The 19,872-nt window shown below is 36.6% G+C and overlaps 1 protein-coding gene across 7 annotated transcripts in view; it reads left to right on the plus strand.

Annotated features, from left to right (window-relative positions):
- Positions 1-19,659, plus strand: part of DNAJB4 (DnaJ heat shock protein family (Hsp40) member B4) — a 49,406-nt gene extending 29,747 nt beyond the window's left edge. For 4 of the 7 annotated variants that reach the window (XM_054721112.1, XM_054721111.1, XM_054721113.1 and 1 more), the window contains 3 exons: positions 9,311-9,598; positions 16,637-17,205; positions 19,322-19,659. In XM_054721112.1, the coding sequence (XP_054577087.1) occupies positions 9,388-9,598; positions 16,637-17,205; positions 19,322-19,555 (1,014 nt within the window). In that variant the 5' untranslated portion in view covers positions 9,311-9,387 and the 3' untranslated portion in view covers positions 19,556-19,659. The remainder of the gene's footprint in view (positions 1-9,310; positions 9,599-16,636; positions 17,206-19,321) is intronic. The other 3 variants (XM_054721115.1, XM_054721116.1, XM_054721117.1) reach the window with 1 other exon arrangement.
- Positions 19,660-19,872: the final 213 nt, after the last annotated feature.

Below are 19,872 nucleotides of genomic sequence, written 5' to 3' on the forward strand. Positions count from 1 at the left end.
GACATGATATGGAGAATCATTTTATTTTATTATTTTTAAAAATATATTTTTATTGATTTCCGAGAGGAAGGGAGAGAGAGAGAAACATCAATGATAAGAGAGAATCATTGATTGGCTGCCTTCTATACGCCCCACACAGGGGTCAAGCCCACAACCTAGGCATGTGCCCTGACCAGGAATTGAACTGTGACCTCCTAGTTCATAGATCTATATTCAACTACAGAGCCACACCGCGGCTGAGCTGGAGAATCATTTTATATGCTTTTTTGCCATCTGTATATCTCCTTTGGTGAGGTGTCTGTTAAGATATTTGGCCCATGTTTTAATTGACTTGTTTTCTAATTGTTGAGTTCTAAGAGTTCTTTATATATTTTGGATAACGGTTTTTTATTGGATTACTTCTGAATTATTTTCTCCGTCTGTGAGATTATTTTCTCTATCTTTTCATTCTATTAACAGTGTCTTCCTCAGCAGAAAATTGTAATTTTAATGAAGTCCAGCTTATCAGTTCTTTCATGAAGTATGCCTTTGGTATTATATTTAAAAAGTAATTGTCACCCCTGGCTGGGTAGCTCAGTTGGTTGGAGCGTCAACCTGTACAGCAAAAGTTGTGGGTTCAATCCCCAGTCTGTGCACATAGGGGAGGCACCCGATAGATGTTTTCTCACATGGATCTCTCTCTCTCTCTGTCTCTCTCTCTCTCTGTCTCTCTCTCCCTTCCTCTCTAAAATTAATAAACATCAACAAACATATTCTTGGGTGAGGATTAAAAAAATGTCATTGCAGCCCTGGCTGGTGTTCTCAATGGTTAGAGCATTGGCTTGTGCACCAAACGGTCACAGGTTTGATTCCCAGTCAAGGGCACATACATACCTGGGTTACACGTTTGATCTCTAGCACCGGTCGGGACACATGGGGGAGACAGCTGATCAGTGTGTCTCACATCGATGTTTCTCTCTCTTTCTCCTCCTCCTATTCCTTCCTTCCCTCCCTCCCTTTTCACTTTCTCTCTAAAAAAAAAAAAAAAGGAAACAAATATCCTCACGTGAAGATAAATACATGAAAAAAGTCATTGCTAAATCCAAGGTAAATTTAGATTTTTTCCCTATGTTCTGAAAGTTTTATAATTTTGCATTTTATTTTTAGGTCTGAGGATCCATTTTGAGTTAATTTCTGTGAAGGGTATAATTTAAAGTCTGTGTCTAGATTTTTTCTTTGCAAGTGAATGTCCAGTTGTTCCAGTGCTATTTAGCCTTTCCTCCCTTGTCAAAGATCAGTTGACTATAATTATGGGACTATTTCTGGATTCCCTATTCTCTTCCATTGATCTATTTGCCTATTCTTTCACCAATACCACACTGTCTTGATTACTATATTTGAAACACAATGCACTTGAAATATAATTAATGCACTTGAAATACAAATGAATATATTTTCAATATAGTGAATACTACCTATGTGAAGTTTTAATGATGAAATTTGAATAGAGTTAAGATGGGTAAGTAGCAAATATTAACTGGAATATTTGGAAAGAGCCATTAATTCTTAGTTGGACAGTTTTTTTTGTGTGTGAATGTTTGTAAAAAGGATATTTTGTTATACATATTGTATAGCAATATTTTTCTAAAAATTTTTGTTTCATATGATGAAATCATTGTCATCACAGTGGATAACACTTCCATAGTCCTCACTATGTGCCAGTCACATGAAGTGCATCATACATTTCTCTCACTTAATTCTCACAACAACCCTATGAAGTTAATATCCTATATCCGTGGTCGGCAAACTGCGGCTTGCGAGCCACATGTGGCTGTTTGGCTCTTTGAGTGTGTCTCTTCCACAAAATACCTCGGCCTGGGCGAGTCTATTTTGAAGAAGTGGCGTTAGAAGTTTAAGTTTAAAAAATTTGGTTCTCAAAAGAAATTTCAATCATTGTACTGTTGATATTTGGCTCTGTTGACTAATGAGTTTGCCGACCACTGTACTATATAATAAAAGGCCAATATGCAAATCGACTGAATGGCGGAACTACCGGTCACTATGATGCACACTGACCACCAGGGGGCAGATGTTCAATGCAGGAGCTGCCCCCTGGTGATCAGTGTGCTCCCATAGGGGGAGCGCCACTCAGCTGGAAGCCAGGTTCACAGCTGGTGAGTGCAGCGGTGGTAATGGGTGCCTTTCCCAGCTCTGTGGCAGTGCTAAGGATGTCCAGCTGCTGGCTTCTGGACTGTGAGAGGGTGCAGGCTGGGCTGAGGAACCCCCCCCCCCCCATGCCCAAGTGCACAAATTTCGTGCACTGGGCCTCTAGTTAATACTAATTCCATTTGAGAGATGAGGAACCTGAGGCACAGAGAAGTGAAATCCAAGGTCACACAGCTAGTAAGTGGTATTGCCAGGATTCTAACCCAGATTGTCTGGCTCCAAAGTCTGTGCTTTTAACAACTACACTATCAATATTCCCTGGTGCCATCTTAGCAAATTTTACAACCACTGTTACATACTTATATTTGAGCTTATATTCAATATCTGAAGTACTTTTAACAAGGAATAAAAGAACCTCAGTTTTCTTATTCTTGATAAGAAGTAGCAGGGAATGGAAGTCATAATGTATTAAAACCAATCACTGAGAAATTTCAGGACTAAACATACTCATTTAAGAATTAATTATTGACAGAAAAGTTTTCAATAGGAAAATAGTTAAAATATTAGAAGTCATTTGTCTTTGAGTATTTAAGTATGATGATCTGGATTTTAATGGTAATCTTTTTTTCTGAGGCTCTAGAAGGCATGTTGCCTTTCACTATACTAATCCTATCTAATAAAAGAGTAATATGCAAATTGACCATCACTCCAACACACAAGATGGCTGCCCCCATGTGGACACAAGATGGCCACCGCAAGATGGTCCACAGGGGAGGGCAGTTGGGAGGGATCAAGCCTGCAGGGGAGGGCAGTTAGGGGTGACCAGGCTGGCAGAAGAGGGAAGTCGGGGGTGACCAGGCCTGCAGGGAAGGGCAGTTGGGGGGGACCAGGCCTGTAGGGGAGGGCAGTTAGGGGTGACCAGGCCTGCAGGGGAGGGCAGTTAGGGGTGACCAGGCTGGCAGGGGAGCAGTTAGGCATCAATCAGGCTGGCAGGGGAGTGGTTAGGGGGTGATCAGGCTGGCAGGCAGAAGCAGTTAGGGGCAATCAGGAAGGCAGGCAGGTGAGCAGTTGGGAGCCAGCAGTCCTGGATTATGAGAGGGATGTCCGACGGGCCGTTTAGGCCCGGGCAGTCGGACATCCCTTGAGGGGTTCCAGATTGGAGAGGGTGCAGGCTGGGCTAAGGGACACACACCGCCCCCCTCCCCATGCATGAATTTCGTGCACCAGGCCTCTAGTTTATTATAAACTGAGAAATGATTTGTGAGTTGGAGAAAGAAAACATTTTTACTGTATATGAATAAATCCAAAGATAGCATTAGTTGAATGACTAGTAATATACTTTTAGTTTTTTGTGATTAAAATTATCTTTAGCTCTCATTATCTAAATATATTTAATATTTGCTTTTTTCTGATTTTTATATTTAGTATTTGAACTATGATTATAAAATAAAAATCTCATAGTTTTATAAAAATAATTTTTTCTATATTTATTACAGAGCATAATAAGCCAAATAAGGAAGTTTTGTAAAGATATAGAAAACAAAATATAGTATCATTAAAATTTTTACTTAATCCTGGCCCATGCATGGCTCTCTTAATAGAGTGATACTTTTCCCCTAAATATATTATTAAGCACAAAAAGTTTGTTGCTATTAACTTTGATAAACAAAGTAATAAACACACTTAAGATTTCTGATTTGGTTTAAAAAATGAAAATCATTTCTTTAAAATATATTGTAACTTGCCTTCAGTCACAGATGACCTATTCTCAGCATGAGAACTTGACCTTATAAACTAAATATTGAGAAGAATCTGATTTTTTGTGACTTTCTTTTAATAAAGGAAATAATTGTGTTGTCATGGTATAATCTCATCAGTATTTGAGTAGTAAGGTAAAAATTTAAAAATACAAACACTGCCCAGCCAACATGGCTCAGTGATTGAGCATCGACCTATGAAACAGGAGGTCACAGTTCAATGCCCAGGTTTCGGGCTCAATCCCCGGTGTGGGGCATGCAGGAGGCAGCCAATCAAAGATTGATGTTTCTATCTATCTCTACCTCTTCCTTCCTCTCTGAAATAAAAAGAAATATAGTATTTAAAAAAAATACAAACACTAATTTTATCTTTGTTAAAAATATAGCTCTGGCTGCTGTGGCTCGGTTGGTTGGGTGTCATTCAGTGCACCAAAAGGTTGGCAATTTGATTTCTGGTAAGGGCACATGCCTGGGTTACAGGCTCTAGCCCCAGGTAGGTGGTGTACAGGAGGCATCCGATCAATATTTTGCTCCCACATTGATGTTTCTCTCTCTCTCCCTCTCCCTTCCTCTCTAAAAAAAAAATTAATGAAATATACTTTAAATAGCTATAAAGAAGCCTTAAAGATATTTAAGGAAAAAAATAAGTTATAAACTCTAGCTAGTTTTGTTCTCAAATTTTCTGTCACACATACACATACCTGTAATATCAAATAAGCAGGGATTTATGTGATTTCTAAATAATGTTGTAAATAGACTCTATTTTATAGTATTTTTGGTTTCCTTTTTCCTTTTGAAAACAATTAAATTGAAAACAAACCACATGGGAGCCCCTTTCACGTCCCGCGTGGTTCAGGGTTCCTGTTCAGGGTTCGGGTTCTGGAGAAGGCCGCACACAAAATGAAAGAGACTAGAAAAGAATTAATTTGGGAAATGGGGGGCCAGGCGGGAGTCCACCTCTAGGGGGAGGACTACCACTGCTCTGGGCTTGCTATCCCTTTTATTAAAGTTATGAGATACACCCATATCCTTTAGGCAGGAAATTCCAATAATAGACAATCAGCAAGAATTTACATATGACTAACAGGTAGAGGCTGCTTTAACTACCAAAGTCTCAACTAAACAATGAGTGATTAGCTCTGACCAGAACAATTAAGGTTGACCAGCCTTCCGGATTCCCTTTTCACATTTCTCTATTAGTGACAATGATCGGTGTCCGGCATTAAATGAGCTTTGTTCACATAATATTTTCTGCTCCATTTTCCCAAAAGGCTTCCACTACTGTTCCCTTTATATATTCTATTTTTGTCATGGTAATTATTTACAGGGATGATAATTGCTTGACTCCCCACCGCCCTCAAAAAACCCCACATTTATCTCATGCAAACTTGGATGACGAAAATTTAATGTAAAGTGATTGTGTAAGGGAATTTCAACCCCTAAGTGGTTCAGATCAGTCTGAAAAAGTGAATGTAAGCGAGAAATATCTCTAAAATATTATGTAGTTTAAAAATGATCATATTGACCCATTACCCTATTGCATCTAATTGCAATGAGTGTATTTGTATATATAATCACTAGAGGCCCAGTGCACGAAATTCATGCATGGTGTGTGTGTGTGTGTGTGTGTGTGTGTGTGTGTGTGTGTGTGTGTGTTTCCTTCAGCCCAGTCTGCACCCTCTCCAATCTGGGACCCCTTGAGGGATGTCTGACTGCCCTCTCACAATCCAGGACTGCTGGCTCCCAACTGCTCACTTGCCTGCCAGCCTGATTGCCCCTAACCACTTCTGCCTGCTAGCCTGATCACCCCCTAACCACTCCCCTGCCAGTCTGATGGACGCCTAACTGCTCCCCTGCTGGCCCGATTGCCCCTAACTGCCTTCCCCTGCAGGCCTGGTCCCCCCCAACTGCCCTCTGCTGCAGGCCTGGTCCCCCTTAACTGCCCTCCGCTGCAGGCCTGGTTCCTCCCAACTGCCCTCCTCTACCGGCCTGGTCACCTCTAACTGCCCTCCCCTACAGGCCTGATCGCCCCTAACTGCCCTCCCTTGTAGGCCTGATCCCTCCCAACTGCCCTCGCCTGCAGGCCTGGTCCCCCCAAATGCCCTCCCCTGCAGGCCTGGTCCCTCCCAACTTCCCTCCTCTACTGGCCCAGTCACCCCTAACTGCCCTCCCCTGAAGGCCTGATTGCCCCCAACTGCCCTCCCCTGCAGGCCTCGTCCCCCCTAACTGCCCTCCCCTGCAGGCCTGATCCCTCTCAACTTCCCTCCTCTACCGGCCCAGTCACCCCTAACTGCCCTCCCCTGAATGCCTGATTGCCCCCAACTGCCCTCCCCTGCAGGCCTGGTCCCCCCTAACTGCCCTCCCCTGCAGGCCTGGTCCCCCCCAACTGCCCTCCCCTGCAGGCCTGGGTCCCCCCCAACTGCCCTCCCCTGCAGGCCTGGTCACCCCTAACTGCCCTCCTCTGAAGGCCTGTTTGCCCCCAACTGCCCTCCCTGCAGGCCTGGTCCCCCTCCCTTGCAGGCCTGGTCCTTCCCAACTGCCCTCCTCTGCCAGCCCGGTCACCCCTAACTGCCCTCCCCTGCTGGCCTGATCACCCACAACTGCCCTCCCCTACTGGCCATCTTGTGGCGGCCATCTTGTGTCCACATGGGGGCAGCCATCTTTGACCAGATGGGGGCAGCCATCTTGTGTTTGGAGTGATGGTCAATTTGCATATTACTCTTTTTATTAGATAGGATTTTATCCTATGAATTATTTTCTAAGGACAAATTTCCAAGTATGTTATATACAGGGTTTTTAAAACCATTTTAAATAACTGTTCCCAAATATTTGAAAGAATTATTTACAAAGTTATAAACCGCTCTCGCCAGTGTGGCTTAGTTGGTTGGAGCACCGAGAGGTAACTGGTTTGATTCCCAGTCAGGGCACATGCCTGGGTTGCGGGTCTCTGGTAGGGGGATTCATGCTGATCTCTCACGTTGATGTTTCTCTCCCTTTGTCCCTCTCCCTTCCTCTGTCTCTAAAAATCAATAAAAATACTTTTTTAAAGCTATAAGTGTACAAGTATCTGGTCATTTTGTCAAAAGCTACTAGGTTATTTTATTATTTGAAATCTTAAAAATTATAATTGATCCCTTATTAACTTGAAATTTCCAAGTTGAGGTGAATTCTGGCCTTTTGACTTTACCACTAGTATTCTTTTATGTGTTTAAGATATTTGAAAAACTATGAACATCCTTTTATCACCCTTCTCTATGTATGGAGAGCCAGATTTCTTTTCATTTGTTAATAAATAATGAATTTCTCAGAAATGTGGAAAACCTAGTCTTTGGGTTTTTAAAATCATTTAATATGCCAAGTCCTTATAATATTTCTAGCTCTCTGAAAATTATCAAATCAGATGAAAATTTCCTTTTTTTTTTTCCTTCTGTGTTACCCACCAGAATAATTTAAGCCTTTCATAGATAGTAATGTCAGTGTTTCTTTGGTAATTAATTGTTGATCCCTGCACTGGACTCCTATTTGCTTTTTTTTTTTTTTTTAGAGTAGAAGTCTTAAAGTGACTTTGTATATTAGTACTGTTTTCTATGTATTTTTGAATTTGAAAATTTATCTTTTGACATTGAGTATTTCTTGATGGGACTAAAAATTTTGTTGAATACCTGACAAACCTCTATAACCTGTAACTAGGCTAGATAGATGTTATAAATTTATAATGTCAAGGTGTTTTTAAAATAAAGTGTTTTGAGAAATAGGAAAGCTATCAGAATGCACAAAAATGGACATCTGAAAGAATTGCTGAATCATTAATGTAAAGCTGTTTGGCATATACAGTAGGTGTTCCCATACTTTAAAAAGTTAACACATAATCATCACCTTTTCATTATACTCTAAACATATATGTACATTTAATTTTCTTCATAAATGTTCTTTTTTATTTTAAGTTAACAGACTTAAGATAATTAAGTATAAGGCTCTATATAATTCTTTTTTCTATGCAATTCTTTTGACATTTTCTTATTAATCCATCTTTCCAATGTTAGAAATAGGAGCACTTTGAAAAGATGAGGAAACCATACAGGAAATAAGAGATTAGTTATATACATTTAAATTATTACTCTTATAAATACCCAAAATATATAAGAGCAGACATAAAAAGGGTATATAAGTGATATGACATAAAATTTGTTGATAAATATACCAAACTACAATAAATAAATAAACATAAATATTCCTAAGAAAAAAAAAGGATTAGAAGGAAATACACTAACATTTAGCAGGGAATTGTCTAAAGTGGTATGATAGGGAGGTTTTTATTTTAATTTTTTTCCTTTCTGTTTTCCAAAATCTTGAACAATAATTTGTATTTATAATTAGGGAAAATGTGTTCTTAAAAGAAAAAATATTTCTCATACTATTGCCCCGAAAATAGCATATCCAGATTTTAAGCTGATCCAGTTAAGGTCTTGAAAGAAACATGAGTATTTACTGTTGGTAACCTGATACTTTTCTCCTCTCTGTCCTGCAGCACAAAAGGTCTTCAGTGACTCTAAGGAATTGGAGGTGTCTCGTTCTATTTTAGTTGAAGTAACTAAAATCAGATATGAAGATTTCACAAGTATTAGTTTGCCAGAACTATTAACTTTTGCTTACTATAAAAAGACCATTTAAAATCATTAGCTAAAATAATATTTAAGTCCTCTAGTTATTTTTAAAATATTGTTTTTGAAGTTATGATATAGCCTTTTTACAATGTGAAATTGGTATATTGACTTCCTGGCATTTTGATTGATAAACCCCAGGAATTTTGAAAATGACACAAATTTTTTGAAAATTTTAATTTAGACAAACCATATTTTAGTATTGTATATCTTACACGTGAATAACTTTAAATTGAAGTGAAATACCTAAAATAAGTACCCATGGGTATATTTGCATAATAAGTTTAACTTATTTTAACATAGGATGCCTAATAGCTATAATTATTTTTGTTACTTTTCACCTAGAATGGAGTAAATAAAAAAGCGTAGTTATGACAGTCAATGCTGAAATATTGGTTTCTTAATCTACTTGGCCTCTTAAAAAGGAAATACAGATGGTAGAGCCAGAAGGAAAATGAATAGTTAATCGTGGAGGAGGAGAAAACCTAGCTCAGATCTTTGACTAGCGGCAGCTGGGGAAGTGACGTCCTGTAGCATTTGCTGTTCTAGAAAGTACAGAGACACGTAGTGAAAATGGGAGGATCTAGAAGAAGGCTGTCTCCTGTGTAGTGTATATTTATCTGTAAGTGAGCTGTTGGGGAAGGAATTAAATACGGATATGCTGTCTGCTTGCTGCCTTAAGACAGCGAGGCTGAATTGCTAATTGCTTTAACTTTTAAAATACCCTGCTTGGTTTATTTTCCTTAGAATCCTTGTATTGCTAAGACTGGGGACGCAGTTTTCTTTCACAAAGGGAAATCTAAGTTCATTTCAAGGCATTCGAAATGGGGAAAGACTATTATTGCATTTTGGGAATTGAAAAAGGAGCGTCAGATGAAGATATTAAAAAGGCTTACCGAAAACAAGCCCTCAAATTTCATCCGGACAAGAACAAATCTCCTCAGGCAGAGGAAAAATTTAAAGAGGTCGCAGAAGCTTATGAAGTATTGAGTGATCCTAAAAAGAGAGAAATATATGATCAGTTTGGGGAGGAAGGTAAGAATTCGGTGTATATCTTTCTGTCTCTCCAGCTCTGTCTCTGTCTCTCTCTCTTTTCCCCGTCCTCTCTCGGCTTTCTGGTTGTCATTAAATTAAATTATCAGACATATCAATGTAGAAAGATAAATAATGGATAAAAACAAAATTTTAGCTCTGATGATATGAATGAATATTACATAGCTGTCAATCAAAAATACTTGTTTGCCTTTTTTTAGATTTTGGCATTTTGTAATATCCGTATTCTACCATTAGATTTATAATGTTAACATTTATATTTGAAAAGAAACCTTAAATTCTCATACACATTAATGAATTGTGTCAAAAGTCTTATGCAACCTGTTTTATTTTTTAATGAGTTTTCTGCCAGAACCAGTAAAGATCCTTCAGTCATTTAAAATCTTAAGATTGGCAGTTCAAATTCTGGTCAGTTTCTATTTTATTCACAAAAAAGAAGTTTTTGCCTTTCTTAGAGCAAAGCTAGATTAGCTTGAACAAGAGAAAGTCATCTCCCTCAGAAGGAGAAGGCCTAGGCATTTAGCTCTAGTTGTTTTTGGCATTCCGCCTGGAGAGGAAAGAATTTTCCTGATGTCATAAAATACCAGAACAAGTTTTTAGCTTAATTGTAAACAGTAATTGTTGCCAAGAAAATGAGATCTCAGAAATACAATTTTTGACCTAAAATGGCCACTTAGCACAATTATTGATTTACTTTTAGGTAGCACTATTTCCTTTGAAATTTTACTGTCTAGGTATGGAGAAAAGCATGACAACTTCCCCTTTCCTCTCCCTGCGGTACTTTTGTTTCTTGCATTGAGATCAGAAACTAGTTGAATACAGTAGATGAGATATTTTAAGATTATTTTATCACTCAGATTTTAAATTAAGTTTGTCATCATCTCCATAGCTATAAAGTAAGTCTGTTTTAAATTGCTAATTAACAACAAAAATACTTTTAATTCCTACAATTTTAAAAATCAGAACTTAAGTTGTTTTATTATTTTCGCCCAAAGTGTTCTCTTTTAAATGCTTATAAATTATGAAATTTTAAGTTATGAAAACTTTTTTGTAATGTCCTTGCTTCCTTTATTGCATTTAATGTTAACTTTTTCTAATTAGAAATATATCCTAAAATAGTGAAAAAGTGACTATTCATTTTAAGTTAAAAATTAAATTTAGATAAGCAGGGTGATTATGTATTAAGGCTTTTTTCTTTGTTTTATTTTTCTTTTTGATCTGAGTTGCCAAAAATAGCAGCTTTTGCTGCTAGCTTTGGTGTGATGAGGACCTGCATTGTCAGGTTCTTATAAAGTAGATATTGAAAAAGGCAAATAAATAGTTGGCAGTTTAATCCTGCTTGCTCCTATGGCCATACTACTCAAAATACTATGGTTCGGTTCATCATAAAAGCTAAGCAGGATTCTCAGATACTACTAACAGTGTACTATTTCCAAAGAAATTATTTTGTAATTTTGTAAAGAAATCCATAGAGGGGATAAATCTAGTAACTGGAGGGAGACTTGACTTTTGGTGGTGAACACACAGTACAATATGCAGGTGATGTATTATAAAATTGTACACCTGAACCCTATATAATTTTATTAACCAATCTCACCTCAATAAATTAAATTAAAATTAAAAAAAAAAGAAACCCACCAATATAAATTTCCATGGAAAACCAGATACCCACTGCTTTACTCCACATCTCACTGATAGCTGACTCAGCCACAGGACTGAGGATATTTGTCTTCAGAAATTTGAAGTCACCAAATAATACACTTTTTTTTGGTTTAACATTACCTTTTAGTAGTGTTTTTATTGAGTGATATTTCTCCAGTGTGATTTTTACTGATCATCATTGTGAGTGAATTTAAAAACAACACCAAAAATAAAACTGAAAAACAAAACTAAAGCGGGATCATTTATGTATCCTGAATTTTGTTGTTCTTGACTCAGATAATTTATATAAGCAATAGGTAAAAGTGAGGGGAGAATAAGAAATACTATTCTCTAGTTATGCTACTTGAAAATAGTTAAAATAAAAGTTACTATATTTGATTATTTTAAAAACTTATTCTTCCTTTACAGAAAAGCATTATATTTACCTTTTATTCAGAATGTCTCATTCTTTAAAAAAAAATCCCTTTGGGTATAGTACTGTGAAAATGTGGGAAAACATTTTTCTCTTTGTTTTTCGTATCTGTTCATGCCTGCAGGCCTGGTTCCATAGCCCTATGGCTTTCTCTAGCAGTAACAAAACACTGAATTTTATGATTGGAGCCATTACTAATTTACCTGATGTCCCCCCACCCCTCCCAATTATTGCACTGTTTCAAGGCTTGGGACAGTGGGAAGGAACCATGAACTGAGCAGTGTATGAGTTGAACATGCTAAATTATATACTTAGGAACTAAGAGAACTAGTGATCCAGTTTGCTCATGGTTTGAAAATCTCTAATATCCAAATTTTAAATGCTGGGGTTTTAAAAATATTATTGATTTTTAGAGGCGGGGGGAGAGAGAAACATCAATTTGTTCCACTTATTTATGCATTCATTGGTTGATTCTTGTATGTGTCCTGACAGGAGATCAAACCCGCAACCTTGGAGTATGTAGATGATGCTCTAACCAACTGAGCTACCCGGCCAGGGCCTTAAATGCTGTGTTTTTAAAAAGCTAGATAAAAATAAAGATGTTTTAAATTTATTATATGACCCAGCAGTACTACTCCTAGGAATCTATAAAAGAGAAATGAAAATATACGTCCACCCAAAGACATGTATGTGAATGTTCATAGCATTATTTGTAATGGTCCCCAACTGGAGACAAGTCAAAAGTACCATCATTAGGTGAATGGATAAACAAACTGTGATAAATGCTATGTATGCTTGTGACACACACACACACACACACACACACAGGAATACTATTTAGCAATTAAAATGACCAATTTAATTAAGTCTGCTACATCATGGATGAAATTTAAAAACTATGCTAAATAAAAGAAGTTGGATGTAAAAGACTATATAGGCTATGATCCCATTTACTAGAATATGAATTACATAGAAAAGGCAAATTTGTAAAGAAAGAAAGCGGATCAGTGGTTGCTTAGGGCTAGAGGTAGGAACAGGGATTAGCTACAAATAGAAACTAGAGGTAAATGTTCTAATTATTGTGGTGATGGTCGCACAACTCTACAACTTTACTAAACTCATCGAATTGTACATTCGATGGGTTAATTTTATGGTATATAGTAAAAAACATTATTTTAAAAAACAGAAATTTTCAACATAGTTGAATCATTGGAAAACAAAAAACACAGAACTACAGAAATTTAATATTGGATTTTGAATCAGTCTCTCCGAAAAAATTTAGGTTTAGTTCTGAATGGTTTAGTAGATGTCAACACAAGTTTGTATTAAAAGACTAAAAAAAAATTTTAAGTAACACATCCTTATAGTATTCTAGTTCTCTAACATTTCGTTATGCCTTCTTTTTTTGCTTGTTTATGGTTTAATCAATAACTTATTTTAAACACTGAAAGGTAGTATTTAGCCCTGGCTGATTTGGCTTAGTGGATAGAGCGTCACCCTTCGGACTAAAGGGTCCAGCGTTCGATTCCGGTCAAGGGCACATGCCCGGGTTGCAGGCTCTATCCCCAGAAGGGTGTGTGCAGGAGGCAGCCGATCAGTGATTCTTTCTCATCATTGATGTTTCTAACTCTCTCTCCCTCTCCCTTCCTCTCTGAAATCAATATATACATATACATATAAATATATATATATATATATATATATATATATATAAAGAAAGGTAGTATTTATATGATCAGACTTTTATGTAGTACATTAATCTCTATACTAGCTTGCTTCTTCAGTTATTGTTTTAAATCAACTGGATTTTTTTTTATTTACTATATATTTCTAAAAATAAATAAATTGAGTTTTTATGAATCAAAACTGTTTAAAGGTTCTCATGCTAGTAATTCTAAGTCTTGCTATCAATCTGGATATTTACATGTTAGATCTCCTTAAAGTAAGAGTTATTTAAGTCCTATAATTTTTTTCTTTGAAGTCCTAATTCTTCTCCAGTGTTGTTTCTTTGGATAAACTTTTAGTCAATTAACTGTTAGAAATCATTTTTATGGTTAGTACCCCAAACACATATTTGTTTTTGGATTGCACATTGGTTGGTTGGTTGGTTGGTTGCTGTTTTTTTAATCCTCACCCGAGGATATGCTTAGAGAGAGAGACAGAGAGAAACAGAGAGACAGAGAGAAAGAAGGAAACATCGATGTGAGAGAGAAACATTGATCCCTTGCCTTCCCTACACATCTCGACCAGGATTGAATCTGCAACCTAGGTATGTGCCCCAACCCCGAATTGAACCCACAATCTTCTGGTGCACAGAACAATGTTCCAACCTACTGAGCCACCCAACCAGGGTGCTTAGTTGTTTTTTAAATAATAGCAGTCTTTCTAAAGCATAGGCAAATGTTGATTCTAGAGTGCATTCCTTGATAATACAAAGTGATATGGTGTCTGGGAAACATTTTGGATAGCAGAGGGAATCCAGTTGAATTTAAAAATTTTCCACAAGCAGTTGAAATGTATGTAATAAAAGAATTGACTGTATAGTTGATGACATGCCCATTATAATTCAAGTGCTCAGCAGTGCAAGTGATATTTGCATAATAATTCATGTTTTATTGTAGTAGTCTAAATTTTGGTTAGATTTTTTTCAGTCATTATAGTAGCCTTGTCATTTATCTGAGCAATGTAGTTGACTAGTGTCAAAGAAAATTTCAAAACCCTGTTGGAGGCTTTTTATCACCTTTGATACATGTCAGTTTATACAGTATGTAAATCTCAGGAACTCTGTAATCCTGATTGAGTTACTATTTTTGGCAGAGGAGGAAAAGGGTTTTAGGGAAAAGCCAAACCCATGATATAACTTTTTCAAAATTTAAATTCTTTATTGTTTAAAGTATTACATGTTTCCTCCCCGCCCCCCCCCCCCACCCCATTGACCTCTCCCTGGCCGTTCCCACCCCCCAGCACATGCCCTCACCCCCCTTACTGTCTGTGTCCATGGGTTATACTTATATGCTTGCATACAAGTCCTTTGGTTGATCTCTTACTCACCCCTCCTGCCTTCCCTCTGAGGTTGGACAGTCTGTTCAATGCTTCTTATGTCTCTGGATCTATTTTTGTTCATCAGTTTACGTTGTTTATTATATTCCACAAATGACTGAGATCATGTGATATTTATATTTCTCTGATTGGCTTATTTCGCTTAGTATAATGCTCTCTAGGTCCATCCATGCTGTTGCAAATGGTAAGAGTTCCTTCTTTTTTTACAGCAGCGTAGTATTCCATTGTATTGATGTACCACCATTTTTTAATCCACTCACCTGCTGATGGACACTTAGGCTTTTTCAAATCTTCCAAATTGTAAATTGTGCTGCTATGAACATAGGGGTGCATGTATTCTTTCTGATTGATGTTTCTGACTTCTTGGGATATATTCCTAGAAGTGTGATTACTGGGTCAAATGGGCATGATATAATAACTTAAAATATTCTTTCTTTTCATGAATTCAGTATGGGCTCAAACATTTAGATTTTTGTCTTGCCAACAAAATTAAACTATATTTGGCAGCTAATTTACTTTATTAACTCTGTTAAATTATTATACTGTGTTATATTTGTGGGACGAAAGATGAAATGATTAAAATAATTTAATGGTTTAGTCACATTGATCATGACCTTGAGTTGTATACATATTTTATCATTAAAAAAATCTGTCACTAGGTTTTTGTGTGTATGTATTTTTTACATTTGGAGCTATAATAATACCACTAAAATTTAACTAAAATAAGTTTTGGATGAGCTAGTTAAATCTCTGGAATGTATCAGTTTTATAATTTTTAGATTCTGCTCCTGCTTGTTTTTTTGGTTAGGAATTCTCATAAGGCTCATTCAGAAAATTTATTAATATTGTAATGATGTAAATCCTTGTCAGTATTGCTCCCTTAAAAGATCATTGTAATCCCACTGCTGCCACCAAAAAAAAAAAAAGAGAGAGAGAGAAAAGAAAAAAGAGATCACTGTACTATCGTTTGTGGGTTTTAGTAGAATCATGATGCTTCACATATATAATATTTTGTAAGATATATATTACTTAGTTGAGCCTAAAGAACAGGGTCAGAGGTTCACTAACTTGGTGCGTGAAGCAGGTTGTCCATAATAGATAGAAATAACCAGTCCAAAGGCCTTATTTATCAAGAGGATTTACAGCTCTTGATTTCAGTCTTCTTTTTAAATGGTGTTGAAATTAATGTAATCACGTGGTACGCCTAGAGGAAAAATTTGGTTATCTGAGATAGTGATAACAATATTAGTGTGTAAAAACATCTTTTGTACTATTAAAGTTTTTCAGCCACAGAAAGAGTTCTGTTTTAATTCTTAAGCAGTAAAAGATGATCAGAAATAAAACTTGTTAGTATGAATATGGTATTTTATATTGTTGATTGTGCTCATTGATGATAATGGTACTTAAAGATTTAGGTTATATATTTTGCATTGATTACTGAAGACCTTTCAATTGACGTAAGTTAAGAAAACTTTATATACTTCAGGTTGTCAACCAGTAGCTTATGAGATAAGAGGTTCCAGACTTCTATTTTTTATTTATCTGTGGAACAGTGATTCAGGGATAAATTATCATTAAAGATGGGTATTTGGAGGGAGAATTTGAAGCTAAAATTTTAACTTTAGATAGAATGATCTAGAGGTAGGTAGCTGTTCTGTATTTAGTTATAATGGCATTTCTTGCCAATTTAATAAATTACAATCTAAAGTCGCCAAAGTTTATTAGTAATACAATTTTTTTTGTCATCTTATCACAGTCATTTTTTTCTTTTTCTTTTTGCATTTTAATTTCTTTATTGGTTAAGGTATTACAAATAATACAATTTTTGAAAGTTAAACTTTCAATAGTTGCAAACTTTATTCTAATTATGCTTATTTCTTCGCTAGGGTTGAAAGGAGGAGCAGGAGGTACTGATGGACAAGGAGGTACCTTCCGGTACACCTTTCATGGCGATCCTCATGCCACATTTGCAGCATTTTTCGGAGGTTCCAATCCCTTTGAAATTTTCTTTGGAAGACGGATGGCTGGTGGTAGAGATTCTGAAGATATGGAAGTAGATGGAGATCCTTTTAGTGCCTTTGGATTCAGCATGAATGGATATCCAAGAGACAGGAATTCTGTGGGGCCATCCCGCCTCAAACAAGATCCTCCAATTATTCATGAACTTAGAGTATCACTTGAAGAAATATATAGTGGTTGCACCAAACGGATGAAGATTTCTCGAAAAAGGTTAAACCCTGATGGAAGGAGTTATAGATCTGAGGACAAAATTCTCACCATTGAGATAAAAAAAGGATGGAAAGAAGGCACCAAAATTACTTTTCCAAGGGAAGGAGATGAAACACCAACTAGTATTCCAGCAGACATTGTTTTCATTATTAAAGATAAAGATCACCCCAAATTTAAAAGGGATGGATCAAATATAATTTATACTGCTAAAATTAGTTTGCGAGAGGTAAGTTAGTAAAAGCTAGGATTCTGAAACCAAACATTTATGCAGTTGATTTTAGGGAATTTAAATAATAGCTAAGATTTATTTAATGTTTACTATACATTATTTTTAAAATTCTCCTAAGAACCCTCTGAGGTAGTACTGCTATATTATACCTCTTTTATGAATAAAATTATACATTCTAAGTTTAGTTACCTATAGTAACAATTTAAATGCTAATTTTAAGTGCTACCTGGATTATGTACTATGAGGCCTAACAACTCTACTCTGTTTTTTTTTAAAATATATTTTTATTGATTTCAGAGAGGAGAGAGAGAGAGAGAGAGAGAGAGAAACATCCATGATGAGAAAGAATCATGGATGGGCTGCCTCCTGCACCCCCACTGGGGATTGAGCCCGCAACCCAGGCATGTGCCCTTGACCAGGAATCGAACCCGGGACCCCCCCCAGTCCTCAGGTCAACACTCTATCCACTGAGCCACACTGGCCAGGGCTAACTCTACTCTGTTTTAACAAGTGTGGTTTATGAGATCTGCATTGTAATCTCCTCACCTTAGTCTATGTTTAAGATTTTTTTAAAAAAATTGTTAGTTTGGAGTAATTATATAACAAAAAATGTGTTAAAAGACAAAATAATTTATAAGGATACTGATTTAGGACACACGGGTTTTAATTTTCTATTTTTAGGCACTATTTCTCAAGTTAGATTATAATCTAACAAATATGGCTATGTCAATTGCCTGCTTAAAATTCTTTTTAAAAAAATATATTTTATTGATTTTTTACAGAGAGGAAAGGAGAGGGATAGAGAGCTAGAAACATCGATGAGAGAGAAACATCGACCAGCTGCCTCCTGCACAGCCCCCACCGGGGATGTGCCCGCAACCAATGTACATGCCCTTGACCGGAATCGAACCTGGGACCCTTCAGTCCACAGACCGACGCTCTATCCACTGAGCCAAACCAGTTTCGGCCTGCTTACAATTCTTAGATGACTCCACATAGCATCTATCATAAAGTTCAAACTCTTTAGCTTAACATAAAAGATCATTTTAATCTGATTTCCACCCGTAACTGTATATGCATTTCCCTAAGTTTGCTCTATTATTATCTTATACTAGTATATATCTGTGTCGTTGTCTGAGCTCTACTCTGTAGAACACTATTATTCCTCACTCTGCCTCAATACCAACTATTAGTCCAATGCTTACTTTAAATATTTGATACTCCCAGAAGCTAAGAGGGTATGTTGCATGCCTTTTCTTTCACAAAAGACTTCTGCACATATCACTGTGCCAAAATTTTACTGTATTTTAATTACTAGTTTGCTTCTGTGGTCCTTGTGCATTCCTTGAAGTGGTGTTGGTATTCATGGTCCCTATCTATGCTCAGCATTTAGCAGGAATATATGGCATATAGTAGGTACTCAGTAAACATTTATTGACTAAAACAATAAATGTATTTCTTATTCTAATGTTTTCCCTCCAGAGAAGTAGGTAGTTGGTCCTATCATGTTCTTTCCAGCCCTGAATTTCTCCCTCTTCTCCCATTCCATCCCTGCATCTTGAATGTTGCAATAACAGACTCAAACTATCCATTTCAGTCTAGGACAGTGGTCGGCAAACTCATTAATCAACAGAGCCAAATATCAACAGTACAACAACTGAAATTTCTTTTGAGAGCCAAATTTTTAAAACTTAAACCTCTTCTAACGCCACTTCTTCAAAATAGACTCATCCATTTTGTTTAAAGTATTACATACGTAATACTCGTCCAGGCCGTGGTATTTTGTGGAAGAGCCACACTCAAGGGGCCAAAGAGCTGCATGTGGCTCGCGAGCCGCAGTTTGCCGACCCCGGGTCTAGGACAGTGTGAAAGACATGCTTTACTTCTCTTTTCCTTTCCTTTCCCTTCTTTTTCTTTTCCTTTTTTTTTTTTTTTTTTTAGCATGCCTGCTTGTGCATGTCCTAAAGGAATTTTCTAATGGGGGAAATAATTTTATAATTATTGATATTCTTTTGGAAGTTAAAATTTTGACATATTGGTATCATCTTTTACAATTGGTAATATTTTTGTTTAGACTTTTAAGTTGTTTAATTTTATTTTGTGCACTTTTTAGGCATTGTGTGGCTGCTCAATTAATGTTCCAACAATGGATGGAAGAACCATACCTATGTCAGTAAATGATATTGTGAAACCTGGAATGAGGAGAAGAATTATTGGATATGGGCTGCCATTTCCAAAAAATCCTGAGCAACGTGGTGACCTTCTAATAGAATTTGAGGTGTCCTTCCCAGATTCTATATCCTCATCATCCAAAGAAGTACTTAGAAAACATCTTCCTGCCTCATAGAATGAAAAACTTTGCTACCCATATTTTGATAAGGCACTGAAAATATAAAAGGACTGGCTGTTTATTGATGTAGATGTGAATTCTGTATAAAGATGTATAAATTATTTTGAGGGTTCATTAAATTGCATGAATAGAGACGGGTCAAATAAATAGGCAAAAGGGATTTTTACAGTTAGAGATGAAGAGAAATCATTCACTCTATTTTATTTCTCAGAAGTCAGGAATTTTTAGTATTTTGCTTACATGTAAAGTTTGTTTTTGTGGAGTTAGTAGATATATTTCTAATAAAGTACTAGACTATCCAAGTACTTTATTTC

This window comes from Eptesicus fuscus, chromosome 9 (assembly GCF_027574615.1).
Source record: "Eptesicus fuscus isolate TK198812 chromosome 9, DD_ASM_mEF_20220401, whole genome shotgun sequence".
In the NCBI taxonomy this organism is placed as follows: Eukaryota; Metazoa; Chordata; class Mammalia; order Chiroptera; family Vespertilionidae; genus Eptesicus; species Eptesicus fuscus.